Here is a 20,592-nt window from a genome sequence, read left to right on the forward strand (position 1 = left end):
GGCAGGGTAACGCAGAGCCAATTTGGATGTTCCCAATGGGTTGGAGGTGTCTGGTGGTGAAGTCCTGTTGGGGGGCAACCATGGTGGTGGGGAGACAGGTAAGTGACATAGATTCTTTTTTACTAAAAACATATATATGTTGAGTTTACTAAAAACATATATATGTTGTGTTTGTGTATATAAGTGTTTTATGATATGTTTAGTGAGCATTATATGCACATTCTGCCTTGTACCTCACCAACATACAAGCACCATGCCATGTATAGGCGCATACACCACGGACACCTACCTTGGGGTCCGTCAAATCGTGATGCTGGTCTGTCGTGGTCAAGGTGTAGCAGGACGGGGTGGGACCTGGATGAAGATGAAGATCAGGAAACAGCATCCAGAGCCCCAAAAAAGGTGAGTTTACACACCATTTCATCCCATTCTGCCTAGTCGAAGTGGGAGGGATTCCCACCGGAATTCCCCTAGAAACAGGCCAGATCCAAATACCGATGGTGGGTATCCTTTCTGGAGTGTTGCTGCTGGCGCCTTCAGCCCATCCCTCCGCCGGGGTGGGAAGCGAAGTTCTGGTGGAGTCGGCTGGATGGTGGCGGTCTTCTCGCCCATTGAAATCCAGCATCTAAACCAGGAGAGCGGACCTCCAGGTATGGGGGGAAGCCTGCCATAAAAGCCCACTCAATCACAGTCCCGCCAAGATCTAAATCAGGCCCTAAGTCCGAAGGTCAAAATCCTTTCAGGGCGAAGGTGGCAAAAGTATCTGACTGGCGAGAGAACGTCTCTAGGCACAAAATTAGAATTTCTCCCACTTTGAGCGTTTCCCGCCAAAACCAATGGTTTCATCAGTACCTCATACAATGTGTATTCAACTTTGTGAGGCCTTCCTCTGATACAGCCTGCAGCCTTGCCCTGCTGAAGGATTTTGATTTCCTGAAAAGAAGTTGAATTTGTGAATTGGCCTTCTGTGCAAAACATTATAGTTGAAAAACCTTGTAGTCACTATTTTTTCATCTCAGCATTTTCTTATTTTGAGAAATACTCAAAACATCTACACAAATTACCTCTTACTGAATTTTGAATTTAGTCTGCTTTTCAGCAATAAGTTGCATTCTGATTGTTCCTTTGGGTTTCACATCTGTTCCCTACACATACTGGAAGTAGGTATAAAGCATAAAATAGGAAAAGTCTGACTATCTCCTTGCCAGAACACAGATATGTGTTTATGACACAGGGAGGAGCCAGATTCTTATTGGATTTCTTACTTGTTGAGGAAAGCATCCAAATAGCATCTGGCTCCTTCCTGAGGCACAGAAGTGTATTGTCAGGGTGCAGAGAGCAACCAAAACGTACTGGATTTCTTCTTAACCTAAGAAAACATGCAAACCAAGTCTGGCTCTTTGCTTTGGCATACAATTGTGTGACTGTGCCATAGAAAGAAGGGAGATACTTTGGGGATTTTTTTCTTGGGCTAAGAAAATGCTGAAACAGCGCATAGCTCCTTTTTGGGGCACAGGCACACAGTTTCTCCCTCTCACAATACTTCTCACAGAGAGAAAGCATTGTGAGAGGATGTGTTGTGTTTCTGTTCCATAGGAAGGAGGCAATGCTGTTTGGATTCATTCTTAAGCTAGGAAAAAAATCCAAAAATGTCTGCCACCTTTTAGGGGCACAGACACACAGCTCTTTTCTCTCAGAATACTTGTCATCGACAAAGAAGTATTCTGAAGTAAAGGAGCTGTAGGAAATTAGCTAGAAAGTGAAGATTGGAAGGGGAGTGGCTAGGAACAATCCTTGTTCCTCCCCTTCCAACTCCTACCTCTGGTTCATTTCTCCTCTTAGTTGGGTGGGAAGGGTGAGTGCCCTGGAGGGTGGGAGGAGCTTGGCTGCTCATCCTGTTCCGTATTCTACTGCCCCACTCTTGCAAAAAAATGTTTTGGGCTGATGAGTATGTACAGGGAGGAGCTGGGGGCAGAGTAACCACTTTTCCTTCCTCCCATAGCCCTCACCACTAAATTGATGCTTGAAAGGACCTGGGAGGTAAATTCTTCCTCCGATATGTTTTTCTGTTATACATGACCTCCTTCACATAATAATGCGGTGACTCAGAAGTAAGCACCAGGCTGCCTGATTCATGTGTTTTCCAGTGCCTAGCAAATATTATGCACCAGAAAATTCCTCCTAGCACCAGCTGTCTGGTGGACAAAACAATTAAAAAGAAGGGGCGCCTGCCTGTGGGAGCCACACAATAATGTTTATATACATCATAAAGGCATCCTGGTGACACCTTTTATGTTGCATATAAATGTCATTGCGGCTGCCAAAGTGTCAAGTATATATTTATATCACACATTTCAAAGGACATAGATTTACAACCCACTTCAGCTTTCAACCTGTAATAACTTATTCTAGTGACAAAACATTGCACACTACAGCCACATCTACCTCATCAGTCTAAACCAATTCCTACCATCATGTCTTGAAACCTATCTTAAATACCTTGCAAAAGAGGTAATAAAGGATGCCTTCCTATCCATTCTCCATTTGCCCCCTGTTAGTTGGAAAATCTGTCCAATTGTTGAGTCGCCATAGAACTACGAATGCCATAAGTTCTCCTGAGGAAGTAGGAAAGGAAAATTGCCAAATCTAATGCATTATTTTGTGCAGTCTACCAAATGAAGATCAAATCCACAAAAAACTGTACCAACATCACACAAATACACAATCCACCTACTGTTTAGTCAATCTTTTTATAGATGTAAGCACCTTATAACATTATTATTCAAGTCACCAACAGATTTTTTTAAAATATCTGCACGTTCGTATTGGGCAACTCCTTAGTCTTTAAGAGCAATTGCTTGCTAAGGTATTTTAATGTAGTACGCATCTTCATTGCAGAACACATCCCCATATCAGAAACGACAGACAAGCCAGTCATTTCTTTCACATGGTCAACAGAGATAAAACTGGCACCACAAAGCTGGTACTAGCTCTTTATCCCACCTGATGTGTCAACAGCTCAAATAAGTCAACGTATTCAAATATATTTTTCACCAATGGATATTCTGCTGTTATGAAAGCACATTTGAATGTTTTTATCGTGTCTCGTACATGTCGCATATACTTTTTGCCATGTACACTAATCTATTGCTCATCATAGCTACGATAGTGCTCTACAGCTACCCCAATAAAATTAACAATAAATAATTAAATGTGTCCAAATGCTACTCATTAAAAACACTTTCTCCAAAACAGGGAAGTATTTAATCTCAAATGGGCAAATTTAATATGATCAATTACAGTTAAGTCAAGCTTATAACTTTTGTTAGTTTTTATGCCCCAGTTTAAGGTAATACTACACATTATGAGGACCTGTTCTAATTTCTACTACAAAATCCTGGCAAACTGATAATTGGGGGATATTTTAATTTGCTGCAGGATTCAATAGTGGATTCCTCGGTTAAGTCAAAAAAACCTTTAAACCAAAATCCTTAAAAGTTATCCGGAACTTCCAGGAAATGCCAGCCGCGGTTCGGTAGTAGGAGTACCTGCAGGGCGGTGACGTGGGTAGAGGGAGGGGCAGGGTGGTGGGTAGTAAACTGTGCATTACGGAGGTTTACAGGTAAGTTAACATATAAATTAATAAAACGAATTTCGTTGCGTGCACTGCATCCCCAAATGCGATGCAGTGCACGCAACGAAATTCATGTTATTAATTTATATGTTAATTTACCTGTAAATCTCCGTAATCCATAGTTTACTACCCCCCTCCCCACGTCACCGCCCTGCAGGTACTCCTACTACCGACCGCGGCTGGGAAACGCTTGCTTTCGTTGATCCCTGGATGGCTGCCTGCTGCACGAAAATTTCATACACCTGCTTTTCAGGGTTTTTTGCAGCTCTTCATATATAGACTTTTTAAAAATCTCCCGAACTTTTAATTATAGAACTCAAACCACTATACATACTGGGTTTTCAGTCGGGAGTGAGTAAGCCCCTTATGTGCCCCAGACCCTGGGTGCTCAATAAATAATATTTACAGGATGTAGGGTGGTTGCAAAATCTCAAAGAGGAGATAAGGGAATTTTTTATGTCGAATGACAAGACTGCACTGTCGGGCATTGTATGAGACGCTATGAAAGCATTTATTAGAGGAAGAGTAATAAGCAAAGATGCAAAAAATAGTTTAAAAGCTAAAAAACAAAAACAAATTTTAGAACATAAGGTACTACAGAGCTATGATAGCTTTCTCAAGAATTCATCTAGGGCTAATAAAAATGCGTTCAACATCGCTAGACAGGCGATGAGAGAAGTATATTACGCAAGTGCGCCATGGCGAGTCAGGCTAAAAAAGTATATGACGGAAGCAACTTTACGGTAAAATTTTGAGCCTGGCAGGCACAGGAACAAGCAGCCAAGAATGGAATAAATGCTCTGAAATGCTCAATCTCGGGGACTATAAATAGGGAATCAGAGAAGGTGGGAGAAATTCTGTTAGATCATTATCTGCAGATATCTACACAAATTCAGACGATCAACATACTATCCCTGGGTAGATTCTTACCAGACTGCAATATTCCAACCTTAACTAGCAAAGAGGGGGTCGACATGTCTCGACCCTTCTCCAAAGAAAAATTGACTGAGGTTATTAAGAATCTCCCGAATGGTAAAGCTTGTGGCCCAGATGAACTCCCGGTGGAATTTTTCAAACTTTGTACTGATGTTTTAGCCAATTATCTTTTATCGCTCGCTAATAGAATACCACAAGGGGGGCGATATACCATCCTCTTTTTTAAAGGGAATGTTGTACATAACCGCCCTACTTTGCAATTATTTTGTCCTGCTTAAATGCATGATATGGGAGACACTTGTGGCAAAGTCCTGTTTGACCTATTCATGGCCTTTAATGCCACTGATGTTCCCATCCTTCTGAAGAGGCTAGACATCTTCACCAGTATGAACAGTACTGCTTTCCTACAGCCCCAGCCATTTTTTTTTTTTTTTAGAGGTTATATAGCGCAAACTAGACCAGAGACATCGGGTATCAGAGCGCTATACATGAGCACCAGATTCGTTACACATTCATACGCCCTTCCCATAAGAAGGGCGTATATCTACTCTTGTTGCATTGTATTTCTTTGCAAGAACTTCGGCTCAACAACATAACATAACTTAACATAACATCAATGCTTAATTTTAGCCACTGGTTGGCCGTGGGCCCACCGGCACTCATTTTTGGGGACATGCACTTATTTTTCCTCATAATACGTTTATCTAGAGCACAATAGGGAAAAACAAACTAAGTGGAAAGACAGAGGAAGAGAAAGAGGCAAAACTGTCCTAAAGGAAGAAAGCAGGAATATGCAAGAGTGAGATAAGGGGCAGGGAGTGCTTGATAGTGTATTAAAGAGAAATGCGGTGGATTCAAGACTACGCAGCCTTGGTATTCGGTGCGGCGATATTTAGTTGCGCTTGCCATTGACTGCAGTGCAGATCTTTAGGCACCGGCACTAATGATTAGACAAATTAAGCACTGCATACCAACATAAAATGACATTTTACATACCTTTCTGCACCATACCTGATATCTATCATAGTAACACTACTATGGTAATAGAAATATTTTATTCCAAACACATAAGTTAAAAGCCACAAATATCTTTAAAGAAAGTGCTCTCACGTTGTCGATAAGTAGTACTTCTGTACTTTGAGGTCGTCCTCAAATGGCCCACATTGTCATGTCAGAGTGGCAGTACATCAATGTCCCTTCCACTCAGCCCTTGAAGGATTTTTTTCGGGTACCCTCTTCACAGTACAGTTCCGTCTGCAGCTCAACATCTTGTATTTCCTGCCGTGAAAGTCTTCTTCTAAATTCATCTGTCGTAAAGTAGTAAATGATGGGGTCTAAACAGGAGTTCAAACTGGCCAGACACAAAGCCACTGGGTGAAATGTCAATATTGCCTTTTTCTGTGAACAGTCTCTGATTTTATTTGACTTTGCCAAGAAGTGAAGGGGGAAACTGAAGTGGTACGGCGCAAAACAGATCAGGAACACCACTGAGCAGGTTAAAATCATCTTCAAGGCTTTCTTCTTCTCACCAAGGTCGTTGGCGATTGGCTGTGGTTCTTGCAAGGAGGTGATTGTCTTCCATGAGCAGTAGACGACTATTACAAGTGGGGTTATGAACCCGAAGATCTCGGCCATGGTGACCATTAAAACGGAATAGAAAACACCAATGTCTTTCACAGGAAGGTCTACAAAGCACACCTCATCTTTTGTTCCATTGTGACTATTAATTCTCAGAAGAGGAAAGGGCAAGCAGCTGACACAAACAACAACCCATCCGGCAATGCTGATGTACACATCAAACATGCGCTTGCAGTGGCTGTACCTGAAGGGGTACATGACAAACAGGAAGCGTCTTATGCTGATGCACACCAAGAAGTAGATGCTGGCATACATGTTGACGTACTTGAGATAGAAACACAACATGCACAGGAACTCGCCGAACGGCCAGGTGTGGTGCAGGTAGTAGAATATGCGCAGCGGCAAGGAGAGCACTTGCGCCAAGTCAGCAATAGCCAAATTGATCATAAATATCACAGCTCTTTTAGTCTCTTTGACATAGGCGTAGAAGACCCACAAAGCTAACACGTTCCCTATCAATCCCGGAACCAGCAGGATGGTGTAGGTGATCGCATACAAAAAGTTTAGGAAACCAGGGTCTACCTCACAATTGTCAGTATTATTACTCACATTTCCATTCATCTTTATTAAAAAAAAAATCACACAGGTATATGATAAAAAGCTGTCATATTATTTAAGATACTATAGCTTATCAAGGAAAACCCAACAAAATGTCAAGTTAAGGTGGTAGATGCAGTTTTCCAAGTTCCGGCTTTTTTCCTGGCATGTATCTGGTTTTTCACAGTGACTTCCATGTGTCTCATGTTGGAACAAATGTTTCATACTCTTTCTGGCAAAATCAGGTTAGGTCAGGCCTTTATAATGTATATCGTTCTCGCAGGCCGGATTGATTTGATTTTCTCATGCATGTTTCCATGCTTCAGACTGCACTTGCCAAAAGAGGTCACTTTCACAGTTTCCGTAATATGGAGAGGCCATAAGATAACACCATCAGTGGATCCACCTGCAATGGCCTGTGTGTGATGACTCTGAGGAATCACCTTATGTGAACTATACTTTTGTTGCTGATTCTAGAGTTCCGAAGCTTTGGAAGTCGACGTTGCGAAGATGTTTGTAATTCAGAATGTCTTCCTCCGGCTTAGAATCTGCAGCCACATATGCCAGCGGGGAACCACAACTGAAAGAAAATTTGGGAAACAGATATTATTACTTTAATTTTATGTTTCAATAATGAATAGACAATATATTCTGCAAAAATTGCAAATAGTTAAAAGGATGCTAACAATAAACCTGTTCATAAATTCTTGAAACTTAGAGTAAATAAAATAAGAAAAACACGAATAGAGCTTTTTTAAATAAAAGCCAATGCACAATATTTGTCACCAGGGAGAAAAATGAGATCTGTGTAATACCCAGGAATTAAGGAATTAATGATAAGATATGAAGACAGAGACATAAGACAGAAAATTCCATGAACATGAAGTGAGAAGAACAAGAGATTGGAACGATGGTGATTTGGGAAATAACGCATGGTGAGAAGCAGATGGCAGAACTGAAATTTAGCACAAGATTAGCACAGTGTACTGGGACACAAGTTAGGCATAGAAGGCAAAAGCAATACCATAAATAGATAAATAGACAACAAGGAAAAAGTATTCATTTAACATGGCAGTGAACATTCGAGTGAACATCTCAATAATAAGTAGAAGTGAGTAACTGAAGACAGAAAAAAGTACCCAAGGGCAGAGCTGAGTACCAAATAAAAAGTAACAAAGTCATATCGAACGAGACTTTGTATGAATTGATCCCCTAATCAGTGACCTGTATAGTCCATGCCACTATAGCTCATGAAGTGCCACGTAAAAAAGATTTTTAGGTCCAAAACGTGGACAGATGCGATGGGGCCTGCTCACAAACTTATGCCTGTCAGGAATTCACACACGGATTCCTGTCAGGCGTAGACCTTTTATGGGTGCGGAGACCACCACCATGAACGCGGAGATGGATGCACTCATAAATCCACGGATAATGGGGAATTTAGGCGCTCCTGGGTACTTTCAAGGAGTGGTGAGGCTCGGACGGTGGTGAACGCCCACAAACAAGGACATGTGTGGGCATTGACAGACTCCTCATTCTTTTCTTTGTTGCCTGGAAATGGTCGTATTTTACTCTAGCCAAGGGTTGATGTAAATTTCCAGGATGGAAATGAGAATATATTACCCCGATTTTGGTGGGGGCATAGGAGAAGGGCTTCCCCCGCAGGAAAAAAAAATCTATTTGCAGAAATAAAATGTGAAAAGAAATATTTATCAATGGAATTCAAAAGGCACACTAAACAGGGAATGGTATCCTGATTTCCATGAAATTTACATAGACAGCTATGCCGATCCAATCACACCTCGTGAATAGCACAAATAAGTAAATACATTCTGACCTAGATTTAAAGATGCAAATGAGTTTTACTATATTTTTTTTTAAATAGCCAAAAGTAAACCCGTGAAATAGTGTAACAGAGTGTTTTATCCTGGAATCTAACATAAATCACCATAGTATGGCATACAGGTATATTTTGAATTGAATATAGAACCAGGGATGTTTTGGATTAGGAATGGGTGCATGACATGATGCAACACATGAAATCAAATTGTGTTGTTCCTGTTCATGAACAGTGCAGCTTGTGAACTCAGAATTATTACAGTCGACCGCCCTTCATTATTTAAAGGGTTTTATGAATTGTACCTATTTACTGTGAAATGTGTGTCCTTTTTCATGCAAAAACCGGTGTGTGTCCTATACTGTTCAAAGCTGTTTCAGTGCATTATATTCAACTAGATACAAAGTTCTGTTGAGTCACTTTCTATCCTTCACTCTCCCCAATATTACTTAGAACAACAAGAACTCTCGTTAGTGTCTTTGAAACTGAAACTTTACATCTCTATGTTGATCCCTTCAGTGCCCAGACCCTAAATCTATTCGAATTACTGACTACGCCGACAGCAGGGTGGCCTCATGGAAGTTTCAGAATGAACAGAGGGTTATTATTTTTATACAAATTCTATTTTTAATGATCTGTGAGTCCTGAAGAGTTACGTATACGTGCAATCCACCTTGCAGTGGGCTTTACTAACTTATTTTGGGTGCATACATCACTTATATGCCAATCTTAGATTTACTGGAGTTGGAATGGGACCCCCTTTTGGCAGCCTCGCTCTTTTCTCTAACTTACAGATGAGCAGCTGATCCAGGACAGCTGGCCAGATATCAACTCCTCAAAAACTGAGAATGACCTCGATTAATGAAGGACTCATACCTACTATGGTTCCCCATTATGAGTGATGTTGTTTTCTACATGGAATGCACCCACTGAACCACTGTAATTATTGAAACTAGGGGAACTGGCAATGGAGGGGGCAGAAATACGTTTGGTTAAGGGATATTGGGGCAATAAAATTCACTAATTAGTGTTTCTGCATTGATACTTGCATGTTTTGCCCGGTATTTTACCCGAATACAACACCTGCTACATAGCAAAGTGTCTGTGTGAAGCAATCCTGACCCGTCCAGTTAAAGAAGATCTTGAAAACCCGATTAGGATATTAAGGCTGGTTACTGGCCCAATTGGGACTGGCGCGTAACATAGCCCTATATTTGATAAAGGAAGTGAAAATGTATGTTGAATGAAAACAATAAATATGGAGCTGCACTGAAAATATTTGTAGGTACCTTCAACTTTATGAAAGACTGGATAGAGGGCCTTGCGGTAGAAACATATGTATAAAGTAAGCGAGTAACGTGGTCAATAGAGGAAAAGTGAATTCTGTTTTTATCAAAGAAAAACATCAAATTATGCAGAGATATAACCTCAATAGACTAACTCACGTTTTTGTTTGCTAGCTTAGAAAACTACACATGCCCCTATCTCAGGCAGTGGTAGGAGCATAGAAGCAGAAGAGCAAAGCAATTACAATTTGAAGTGTGTGAAGGTACATGGAGGTTTAGCAAAAACAGAAAAGGAGCACAACATGCCAACTGCAACAGAAAGTGAAGTCACATTTGAAGAAGTAAGAGAAACTTGAAAGAGACATCTTTGGGTCTTGAAATAGAAGAAAGAACATCAAAAAAACTTTAAAGACTCCAGTCACCTATACAACAACAATTTTATGCAAATCTGCCTCAAGACCATGGCTAGAAATCAACATATTCTAAACAGATTTATCTACAATCATGAGCGCACAGTTCATGGTGCTTATGATACACTCCTTAAAGGTTCTATGTCCCTATTGACTTTAAGCATAAAAATGAAGTGATATCATCTGTATCCACTAGTGTCCTTACGATAATAATGCATCAGTTGATAACACTACAGAACAAGAGCAACCTTAATGAAATGTTCTAACAAGACACCAGCATTACCTATAAACAACACTTGGATAATGGGTGTAGGACAGGAACCCAAAAAAGGTGAATTCCTCGGAGTGTGCTGCATCTGTTTCAATCAGGAAAATGTATAGCATAACACGGAACAAAAACATCTATATGGGTGCTTATTTGCTGAGCAAAACGGCAGATTTATGTGTGCTGATATTACAGTGTCTCAAATATGGTTTAATCATCAGTTTTTTTGTTCATAATATTGGCAGATTGGCAGAAGACTACAACGTGTTAACCTAATTAAAGGGCATTGTTGGGAAGTCTGTACCTCATAATAAAGAAGCCCGTTACCTAGAAAGTGTTAAAAAGGGCACTATGGCCACTTTTGTTTGTGGGAGAGATTTGAAGGGATGTACCGGATGTGTACACAGGCATGGGACGAGAAGAGAGTTTGGACTAGGAACTAAACCAGAAAGAATAGAATCATTGGTGACAAACATAGTAGAGCATGTGGGAATGGTTTCTTGGTAACGAGTGTGGGTAATGTGCATCTTGGTAATTGTGGTGATGCCTGTCTTGAAGATGTCTGAGGTGGTCAATGCAGGATAAATAATGGAGTCAACACTCATGTATAACAGTGTGAGCAAAGACCTTGAGTGTTTTTTCGCCCTTTTTAGGTTGAGCCTATAGCGTCAGGGCGCATGCGCTGCTAGCTTTGCGAATGCAAAAACAACAGTTGATGGACAGAATGCAGAACAATGTCATACATTCACCCCAGTACAGAGATCTGGGCCTAAATCCATAGTTTTTTTCTCACCATGCCGTTCCAGTTTGAACCCAGCCATATGCAAATCAGTCTTGACCCTGTGCCTAATGGGAACAGTCCAGCCCGAACTTCCAAGCCAGGTCCTCTCTGGACTGGAAACAAGCATCCTAGGACCGGTTTCGGGGTTTCACCCCTCTTCAGCCAGGATAGCTTGATTCCAGTGCCATGGAGAGCATGGGACCCACGTCTGGTCATACCCTTCCCACTCGGGGTGACAAATGCAAAAAACAACAGTTGATGGACACAATGCAGAACAATGTCATACATTCACCCCAGTACAGAGATCTGGGCTTAAATCCATAGTTTTTTGCTCACCATGCAGTTCCAGTTTGAACCCAACCATATGCAAGTCAGTCTTGACCCTGTGCCTCATGGGAACAGTCCAGCCTGAACTGCCAAGCCAGGTCCTCCCTGGACTGGAAACAAGCATCCTAGGACCGGTTTCGGGGTTTCACCCCTCTTCAGCCAGGATAGCTTGATTCCAGTGGCATGGAGAGCACGGGACCCACGTCTGGGCATACCCTTCCCACTCGGGGTGACAAATGCAAAAATCAACAGTTGATGGACAGAATGCAGAACAATGTCATACATTCACCCCAGTACAGAGATCTGGGCCTAAATCCATTGTGTTTTTGCTCACCATGCCGTTCCAGTTTGAACCCAGCCATATGCAAATCAGTCATGACCCTGTGCCTCATGGGAACAGTCCAGCCCGAACTGCCAAGCCTGGTCCTCCCTGGACTGGAAACAAGCACACTAGGACCGGTTTCGGGGTTTCACTCCTCTTCAGCCAGGATAACTTGATTCCAGTGGCATGGAGAGCACGGGGCCCACGTCTGGGCATACCCTTCCCACTCGGGTGACAAATGCAAAAACAAAAGTTGAAGAGGGGTGAAGCCCAAAAAACGGTCCTAGGATGCCTGTTTCCGGTCCAGGGAGGACCTGGTTTGGCAGTTCAGGCTGGACTGTTCCCATGAGGCACAGGGACAAGACTGATTTGCATAAGGCCAGGTCGAAACTGGGATGGCATGGTGAGCAAAAGAATGATAGATTTAACCCAGATCTCTTGACCGGGGTGAATGTTTTGATTTGTTCTGCATTCCGTCCATCAATTGTCTGTCTTTTGCTAGTTTTGCGAGTCATGCAGTAATGGAGTATGGCGTAGAAGCTCCGCCCACTCTCCGCCCATGTTTTTAATTGGCTCTTGTCATTGTATTTTGTAAATGCTGCCGTCTGATTGATTATGAGGCTTTTTAGTCCCTCTTTATTATGGGCATGTTGTAATTTGTACCCTCCTATGGCTACTGGTCCCTTTACTTTGAATGTTACACGGTACGGTATGTGTAGCACTATTTAGACTACGAGCACTACTTTGCACCTTCTCGCCCCCTTCTCCCCCCACCCGCACTCCCGTTGTCCATGCCCCCCCGTTGTTTGTAATGCAATGCAATAGGTATTGAGTAAATGCGAGTCCTATTGCTATGCAAATGCTTGTTTTTATAGCCTCTGGCCAGATGGTGAGATGTGTCTGGATCTGGGGTCAGGGTACAGTGTCCGGGTGGCTCACTACAACTACTACCCACTTACTACCCACTTACTCTGATTCTCAGGAGTGGGTTCAGCACACAAAGTCATTGAGATTCTGGTTTAGCTGAAGGTTTGGGCGTAGGTTGTAGTGCTGGCTCCAAGAACTGTTGGGTACTTTGTCTTGGCTCGTGTCAGCCTGAGAGCTTGTTATTCGACTTTCATTACTGACTCCATCCAGAGATTGGTCGTTCTCCAATCGCTAGCTGGAAGCCCCTTCCTCTGCATTTATGTCCTCTTTCTCTTGGCCCCCTTCAGTATCCTTCTCACCTCCCTCTGGGGCTTCCACCTTCTTGAATCACCACACATTCCGGGTCACTGTTTCCGCTGCCTGCGAGCAGTTACCATTGTGCCCTCCACCATTGTTATCCCCCATGCTCCTGACTCGTAGGGTGTGCAGAACTAACTCTCCGGTCGGCGGAGCACCTTGTTCCCGGGTTGCAGATAGTGGTGGCCTGCTTACCTCTTCAGGCTGGCTTTCATGTTATTCTTTGCTCACCTGGCTTGGGCACCCTCCAGGTAATACTCATGAGGGGACCGCCCGGGGTGCCCTGGGATCATATCCTGCCTGTACACTCTTCACACGTGAGACCAGGGAGGACACTGTGTCATGCAATGCGGGGCTCCTTGATACTTCCGCAGGAATCTATGTAGGCTTTTTAAAGGCTGTTTGAAGGATTTTCTCCTTCATGACAACAATATTCCGTTCCTTGTTAAAGGTGCGCAGAAAGCACTCAACATCGCCATTGGCCTGTGGCCACTGTGGGGTAATCCATCAATGCCAAATGCACAGGTGTTGGTGGAATGCCTGGAACTCGAGTCCTTGAAAAGGTAGACCATTATCGGTACTGATTTGTTCTCAAACACATCTAAGACCTTCTCCAGTACTGGGACAACATTGTTGATTCAATCAGTTCCACAATGTTATATTGGCTGCCCACTAGTACCATGGTGATTGTCTCATCTGATAAATAGACAAAATTGAGGCTGCCTTTCTTCCACGGGGTGTCACTCGGTTCCTTTGCGAGTACTGACGCTGGCGTTTAGGGTCTGCAAGTGACCTGGCATGTTTAGGATAACCTCATGGGGTCATCCACGATGGCTTCCAATGCGGGGAACCACACTTTCCCTCATAGATGGTTCTTGGTCTTGGCTGTCCCTTGGTGCCCTCCGTGAGCTAGCTCTGCCACCCACCATGTTAGACCTTGCGGTATAGCTATGCAGTGTCCCCATAGCACAAGACCATCTGGGGTGAAGCTCATCTCATGCCTAACTCTCCGGAGTTGCATCAGCCATTTTTTGTCAATGGCACTGCACTGGCTGGCATTCTGCAGGGATGTGTTCCAGGCCCCTATTTCTTTTAATATTGCTATGACCTTTGCGAGCACCATATCATTAGCAGTCACCTGACTGATCTTTTGAAGACTAAATGCTCTTGGGCATGCTCCTGGTCATATCATTCATATGTATGCCTCCGCCTGGCCTTCATCGTGTCCTGGTCTGCAATCTTCTTGTGGTAGAGGTCGAGACAAGAAGTTGGGTGAGTTCCTGGAGCCTTGTTGGTATAATACCTCAAAATGATAGTGCTGCAGCAGAATCACCCAGTGATCAATCCTTAGCGGAGGATGTGGTGCCGTGCCCTTGAACAGTGGGACAACCGGTTGCTGGTCTGTGATTATTCGGAAGGGCCACCCACACAGATAACAGAGATACAGATGGAAGTGTCCACAGGCCCAATTCATGGCAAGGGCCTCCCTGTCGATCTGGGCATATCTGTCTTCCATGGTGGACAGAATTCTGCTGGCGAAGCCAATTGGTGCCCTTTGTCCCGGGTTGACTTCTTGTGTCAGTACAGCCGAAGACCCACCGGGATGGCATTGACAATTTGCTCCATCATTTGCATGGACTCGAGGTTGGCCATTGTTGTTTTGCTGTGGAGACCCGACTTGACGGGGTGGAGCCCTTCTTCTTCCTGGCAGCCCTAGGACCATTTAGCATCCGCCTTTGTCAGTGCCCTCAGCAGTTCTGTGATGGTCGCTAGGTTGGGGATGAACCGACTGCAATGGGTGGCCATCCCTGAAAGCTGCGGAATTCTGTAGCGCATGGTCTTGTTTCATCACTTGTGACTTCCTGTGTCTTTTGAGGTGCTCTGTGAACGAGACCAGGAATACATCTTCATCTTTGGGGGGTGTCTCATCTCAGGGGCTGCCTTGCCATGTGTTACGTGGAGCTGTGCTCTGGTTTTCTGGGTCAGTCAGTGAAAGCTGTCGAATGGCTTTCACCGTTGTTGTACTCCCTCGTGCCCCACGGCCCCTCAGCCCTTCCTGGCAAACTTTGGCAAAGATGTTGGGTTTGCCAAAGGTTGCAGCACATCCTTCCTTGGGCCGGATAGTTTTCTGCTGGATGTTCCTCTCGTCTGCAGTTCCTGCACCATGCAGCAACAGGTATGGGTGTGGCTGGCTCGGGGCGGGTGCATTGTGTTCTAGTGAACATTGCATCTAGGTTTCCACTTTCACCACAGGTGACTTGCTGCTGCTGTGGCCATGGGCCAGTTCTATGTCCATTTCTGCGACCCACGCTACCGACAGCTCATGGGACTGTGCCGGGATGAGGATATTATTGAGACTGATGTTGGGTTGTCTCAATATCAGACCCCACAGAGTCTTGGACCGGCATCATTGGATAATCTGTGCCTGGATTTACTTTGGCTGGTCATCAGCAGTGCAGGTGCCGGCCAGTTCACGAAGGTAGGCATATCATTTGCCAATCAACTCCCACTCACTTTGGCAGGCTTGGCATAGCTTACAGCATTGAAAGTCCAGGTTCAGCTGAGGGTCAAAGTGGGCATTGAGGGCCCTGACCGCGGCATTGTAGTCATCATCTGCACCTGTGTTGGGGAGGTTAAGTAGCAAGGAGCGCTTGACGACTTCGTCCATCTTGTGGGTGGACCTAAAGTAACTGTTCAGCCAGTCTACACACATCTTCCATCTGGGGACAGTAATAGCAGGAGTTCACTAGCTCACTTAAGTGGTGAAGAGCAGCCACTGGTTTGTGCTGCGGATAAGATGCGATACAGGTGGCACCTGGGCACGTGCAGCTTTGACGTCATTTGCCATGGTGCATGAATCATAGAACCTGCGCAGTTGAGGCGGGCGCTATCGCCATATCTCATGAGCTGGCCGTGGAGCACAGGACAAATAACAGAGCTGAAACTCAGGTATACTACTGCAGGTAAAGACCCTGAGCAGTTTATATCTCTTTTATTTATAGCCTCCGGCCACATCAGTGAGATGAGGTGAGTTGTTTCAAATCTGGGTTGAGGCATAGTGGCCAGGTGGCTCACTAAAGTAATGACCAGGGGTGTAGCTTTTGGGGGAGTGTTTGGAGAGTGACACTCCCCCCCCCTCAATAAATGCTTTCTGGGTTTGGTAGCTAGTTCTGGTTGGCTAAGTCGGGGCTGTGACAGTTTTTTTCACTGTGAGCCAAGTACAAAAAAAAAACCTGTGTCCTTTGATGCAAATGGGAGAGAGGGGGAAGTAAAGAGAATTTCATCTGATGGCTGAATTTCAAAATGTGATACAAGATAAAATGGAATCAATTCTGGCTTCACTGTTTGTCCAAATTGTGCGATCCTAGGAAAATATTTTCTTTCACTGAGCCTCCATTTTCTTTATTATCACGTATGAGCAAATTTTTAAATACTTGAGTTCAGGATGTGAGAAGGTATCATATTTGTACATGATGTTTCTTACACAACATACAAGACAAGCATTTTCATGGCTCGGCTTGTGCATGGACCTTTAGGGCCAAGCCAGACACATGGCTCAGCCCGTCCTATTAAACTGCCTGCACCCCTCATCTATTTGCAACAGAGGCTTAGTACATTGGTCACTTCATAAAATGATTTATAAAAGGCAAGAACAAGCACAATGGAGCCCTGTCCACATGCACTGATTTGACAACAATCATGGATTCTTGAAGCAGAGATAAAGAAAGTGTGTGCAGTGAAAATACATTTAAAATAAGTCATCTCAGAGCAGGGGACTTCAGACTCTTGTGTTGTATGTGACATTACACATGAGTTCCCAAGAAGAACTACGAGCCCCAGGAGAATGGATATGGCCGTAATTTCAAAGAGGTGTTTGGGGTGTGACAGCCCTCTAATGCATTCTTGGTTTGGTAGTTGAGTCTGGGTGCCTGAGTCAGGATGTTTTTTCTTGACATTCTCATTTCACAAAGAGGTTTTAACTTGTTTGTTTTGGACCCGGAACTTAAAAATATATAGTGACCAATTTACCAAAAAAGTAGTAAATCTGCACCTACAGATGTAATCCTTGATTGAGTGGAAATGCACTACTTTTTGGAATTCACAAACATTGGCAGTTGCAGGCTTGGAAATCTGCACCAGTATCCAGTTTCTTGGCATACTACTGGAAAACAACCAAAAGGTGATGGCATGAATGCTTGCAAATCACTGCGGCAGCATTCCACCCATCAATTTTCACCCACTGTGTCACTCTAGACAGAGGCCACTTAGGCAAACCAGTACGTACCCTGCTCCTCCTGGAAACAGTTCATCCTGAACCTTGATCATCTCATCCCTCAATCCTGCGGCCCACTGTTTTTTAGTAGCAACATTTTAGATTCGCCCCCCCCCCCCCCAACTTTCCCAAATCTCACTGACTAAGCTGTGCCCCTGGTAATGACTTTCTTTATATTCACATAGACTGGATAAAAGCACATTCACTGTATATAGATAGATTACCGAATAAGAATCTTTGTATCACATCATCCCCTAATGGTAAATAAAACATGATATACATTCATCAGTGAGCATAAGGAGAGATAGACCTTACTTTATTCATGTTCCTTCATAAACACATGGGGGTCTAGGCCCTATACATCACACAACAACTCCCTATCAACACACAATATAGTGCATTGTTACCTTTCTAGAAGAAGCACTGTTACCAACTATGGAATTTGTGCATAGCTAAAACAACACCCACTCGAAGTAGCAATATGCAGGCAAAAACTGGAAAAAACAAGATGCACTAATAGAGAGAATAATATCAGCATATATGTACAGTATATTAAATTTACCACCACTGTAGAAAATCTATCTTCAAAAGCAGAACTGGAGTAGAATCAAGGATTGCACCACAGTAAGCCAGTGTTTCTACAACATAAACGGAACAAGCACGCCTTATTATTCACCACAACAAACTAACAATTTTCTGTAGTTTCATTGATGGCACACTACTGACAGGAACAGAAAGTGAACAGGACCTCAGAGACGGGTTCTCTGAAAATAACAACAATAATCCATACAACCACTAGCTTTAAATCCATGCATTTCACAGAAACTGTTTATTTAAACACCACCATTAGCTTAAAAAAAAGGCAAAATTACAGACATAGATAAACATGCATATCAATCTTCAGACATCCCTAGCTGCTTATGCAGAAAGAGCTAACATCCTCAACACAACTCTTTAGCACAATTCAACTCAAGCAATACACTACACATGGACATTTTTGGATACTTCAAATAGGCATCATGTCTTATTCAATTCACAGTTAAAGCCAAGGTTTAGGGAACATAAGATGGAACTTAATCTTTTGCAAGTAACTCCAGTAATTCAGGCAAGCAAAGCCCATGACTGTGACACACTGACTGCAATCTACCACTGACAGTTTTGATGTACTTTGCTAGACTTTAAAAAAAAATATATATATTCCAAAATCTCCAGTGATAGAAATTATGCAATCTAACAATTAGAAACAAATAATTGTCAGAAGTAGGTGCTCAAACTAAGCAACAAAACATGGGGCAAGCCGTGGCAAGCACATATGGATTAATGGAGGTATTCCTTCACTAGGGAGTCTAAAATAGGGATATAGACTGCTATACCCACCCATGAAATTACTTGCAGTACTAGATTTCGGTGCAGCAGGACATTTTATCCCCACTGTACTCTCAGAAAATCAATGTAGCGAAGGCAAACCTTTATAGTACTGCAGGCTTCACAAATTTTACAGGGGCAATAGAGTGAATGAATATCCCACTGGTCCCACGAAAAGACAGTGGCAAGTATACAGAAACCACAAAATGCAGCATACCATCAATGGGCAGATTATGTGTGACCCTGCTTACCCCATTACAGTGCAGGATTCCTGGTTTCAAGTCATGAATTCACGGGCCTGTCAAATATTTTTTTTAAAAGCCCTCATGGAGATATATACTCACTCAGGACTTGGCTCTTTGGTGAGAATGACGTGCTCTCTTCACCTACAGTAGTCACACTGATAATTGATTATACTTTCTCTTACTATTCAATGTCACATCATTGAATTTAACAAACAAGTTAATATTTGAATCTTTCTATGTTTCACACTTGTCGTGAGTGCCAATAATCATCTTCTATGTGGACAGTGAGTGTGGAATGACAGTTATGTCGCTGGATTTCTGTGAGCTTTGATTGAATTGACATGATATCTTGATGGTATAGTGTAGGTGCTCAAGTCTAGTGAATTGAGTACCACCTTTACATATACTTTCAAATATGCATGAACACGGAAATGTGCAGTTTAAGTGTTAACAATTTGTGCATCCTATGTAGGTAAGTCTGGATATTCTTTAATGTCGTAGCTCATAAACCTTCTATGAATATCGCATTTAAAGAAGCAATGGATCCTTCAGTTTCCATTCAGGCAGGATTTAAGTTCAGAGGCTAGCAAACAACGCGTCTAGATTGTGGAACCTATCATGGAAGCAAGGAGCGAAACATAGAGATTAATAAACACAGTTTTGATGGTTTGTTTGCAGATATATTACCTACTGGCGGTCGCCAGTAGGTAGTTATAGTTAGGACTTAGTTTCCACAGGAAACTAATTATTTGTTTTCGCAATAACTTTGGCGCCAGTTGACGAATCTTCGTGAAATTTTCAAAACCTATGACCCTTTACAGGTAACCCCTATCTTGAACGTTTTGGGGTGATTTGGCAAGCGGGGGCCGAGAAAAAGGGGGTCCCAAAACGTGTTTTCTCCATGTTAATTCTCATAGGAAATTTTAGACACGGCTACAGCCCGAACTCCTGAAAGGAATTACACCAAATTTGACAAAAAGGTAGCCCTTGGGACAGAAAGACACCTTTTTTTTAAATGGTGTAAATCCGTTCAGTAATTGCTGAGAAAATCCAAAAATAAATTTTTCGATATGTATGGCCGCGGTGGATCCGCGCACCCTGCAAATCACGAGCTGCATTCTAATTGGCTGTCAACACTTCAAACCAGGAAGTGTTGGGGAATTAAGTCCCCTTGTATCCGGAGGGTCCCTGGGGGCCAACTAGCCCACCAGGTACATCCAGTAAGTGTCACAGAGTTGCGTTGCAGAGAGATGTAAAAAGGGGCGTGTCCTCGGACCAACTCTCTGCAACGCAGCTCTGTGGTGCTTACTGGAGGTACATGGTGGGCTAGTTGAACCCCAGGGACCCTCAGGATTCAAGGGGACTTAATCCCCCAACTTAAAACGCACGATGGTACTCACACACCTAGTCAGTCATGCAAATAATTAATCACACTCCCATTTACTCACCTATACAGTTATACACACACCGGCTCACTTACTCATACAAATACTGGCACATTCTTACGTTCTT

At 43.1% G+C, this 20,592-nt stretch overlaps 1 protein-coding gene across 1 annotated transcript in view; it reads right to left on the reverse strand.

Annotated features, from left to right (window-relative positions):
* Positions 1-5,609: 5,609 nt before the first annotated feature.
* Positions 5,610-20,592, reverse strand: part of GPR174 (G protein-coupled receptor 174) — a 204,629-nt gene continuing 189,646 nt past the window's right edge. The window contains exon 2 of the mRNA XM_085606661.1: positions 5,610-7,325. Within this exon, the coding sequence (XP_085462787.1) occupies positions 5,774-6,769 (996 nt within the window). The 5' untranslated portion in view covers positions 6,770-7,325 and the 3' untranslated portion in view covers positions 5,610-5,773. The remainder of the gene's footprint in view (positions 7,326-20,592) is intronic.

Source organism: Triturus cristatus, chromosome 5_2 (assembly GCF_964204655.1).
Source record: "Triturus cristatus chromosome 5_2, aTriCri1.1, whole genome shotgun sequence".
NCBI classification, from domain to species: domain Eukaryota; kingdom Metazoa; phylum Chordata; class Amphibia; order Caudata; family Salamandridae; genus Triturus; species Triturus cristatus.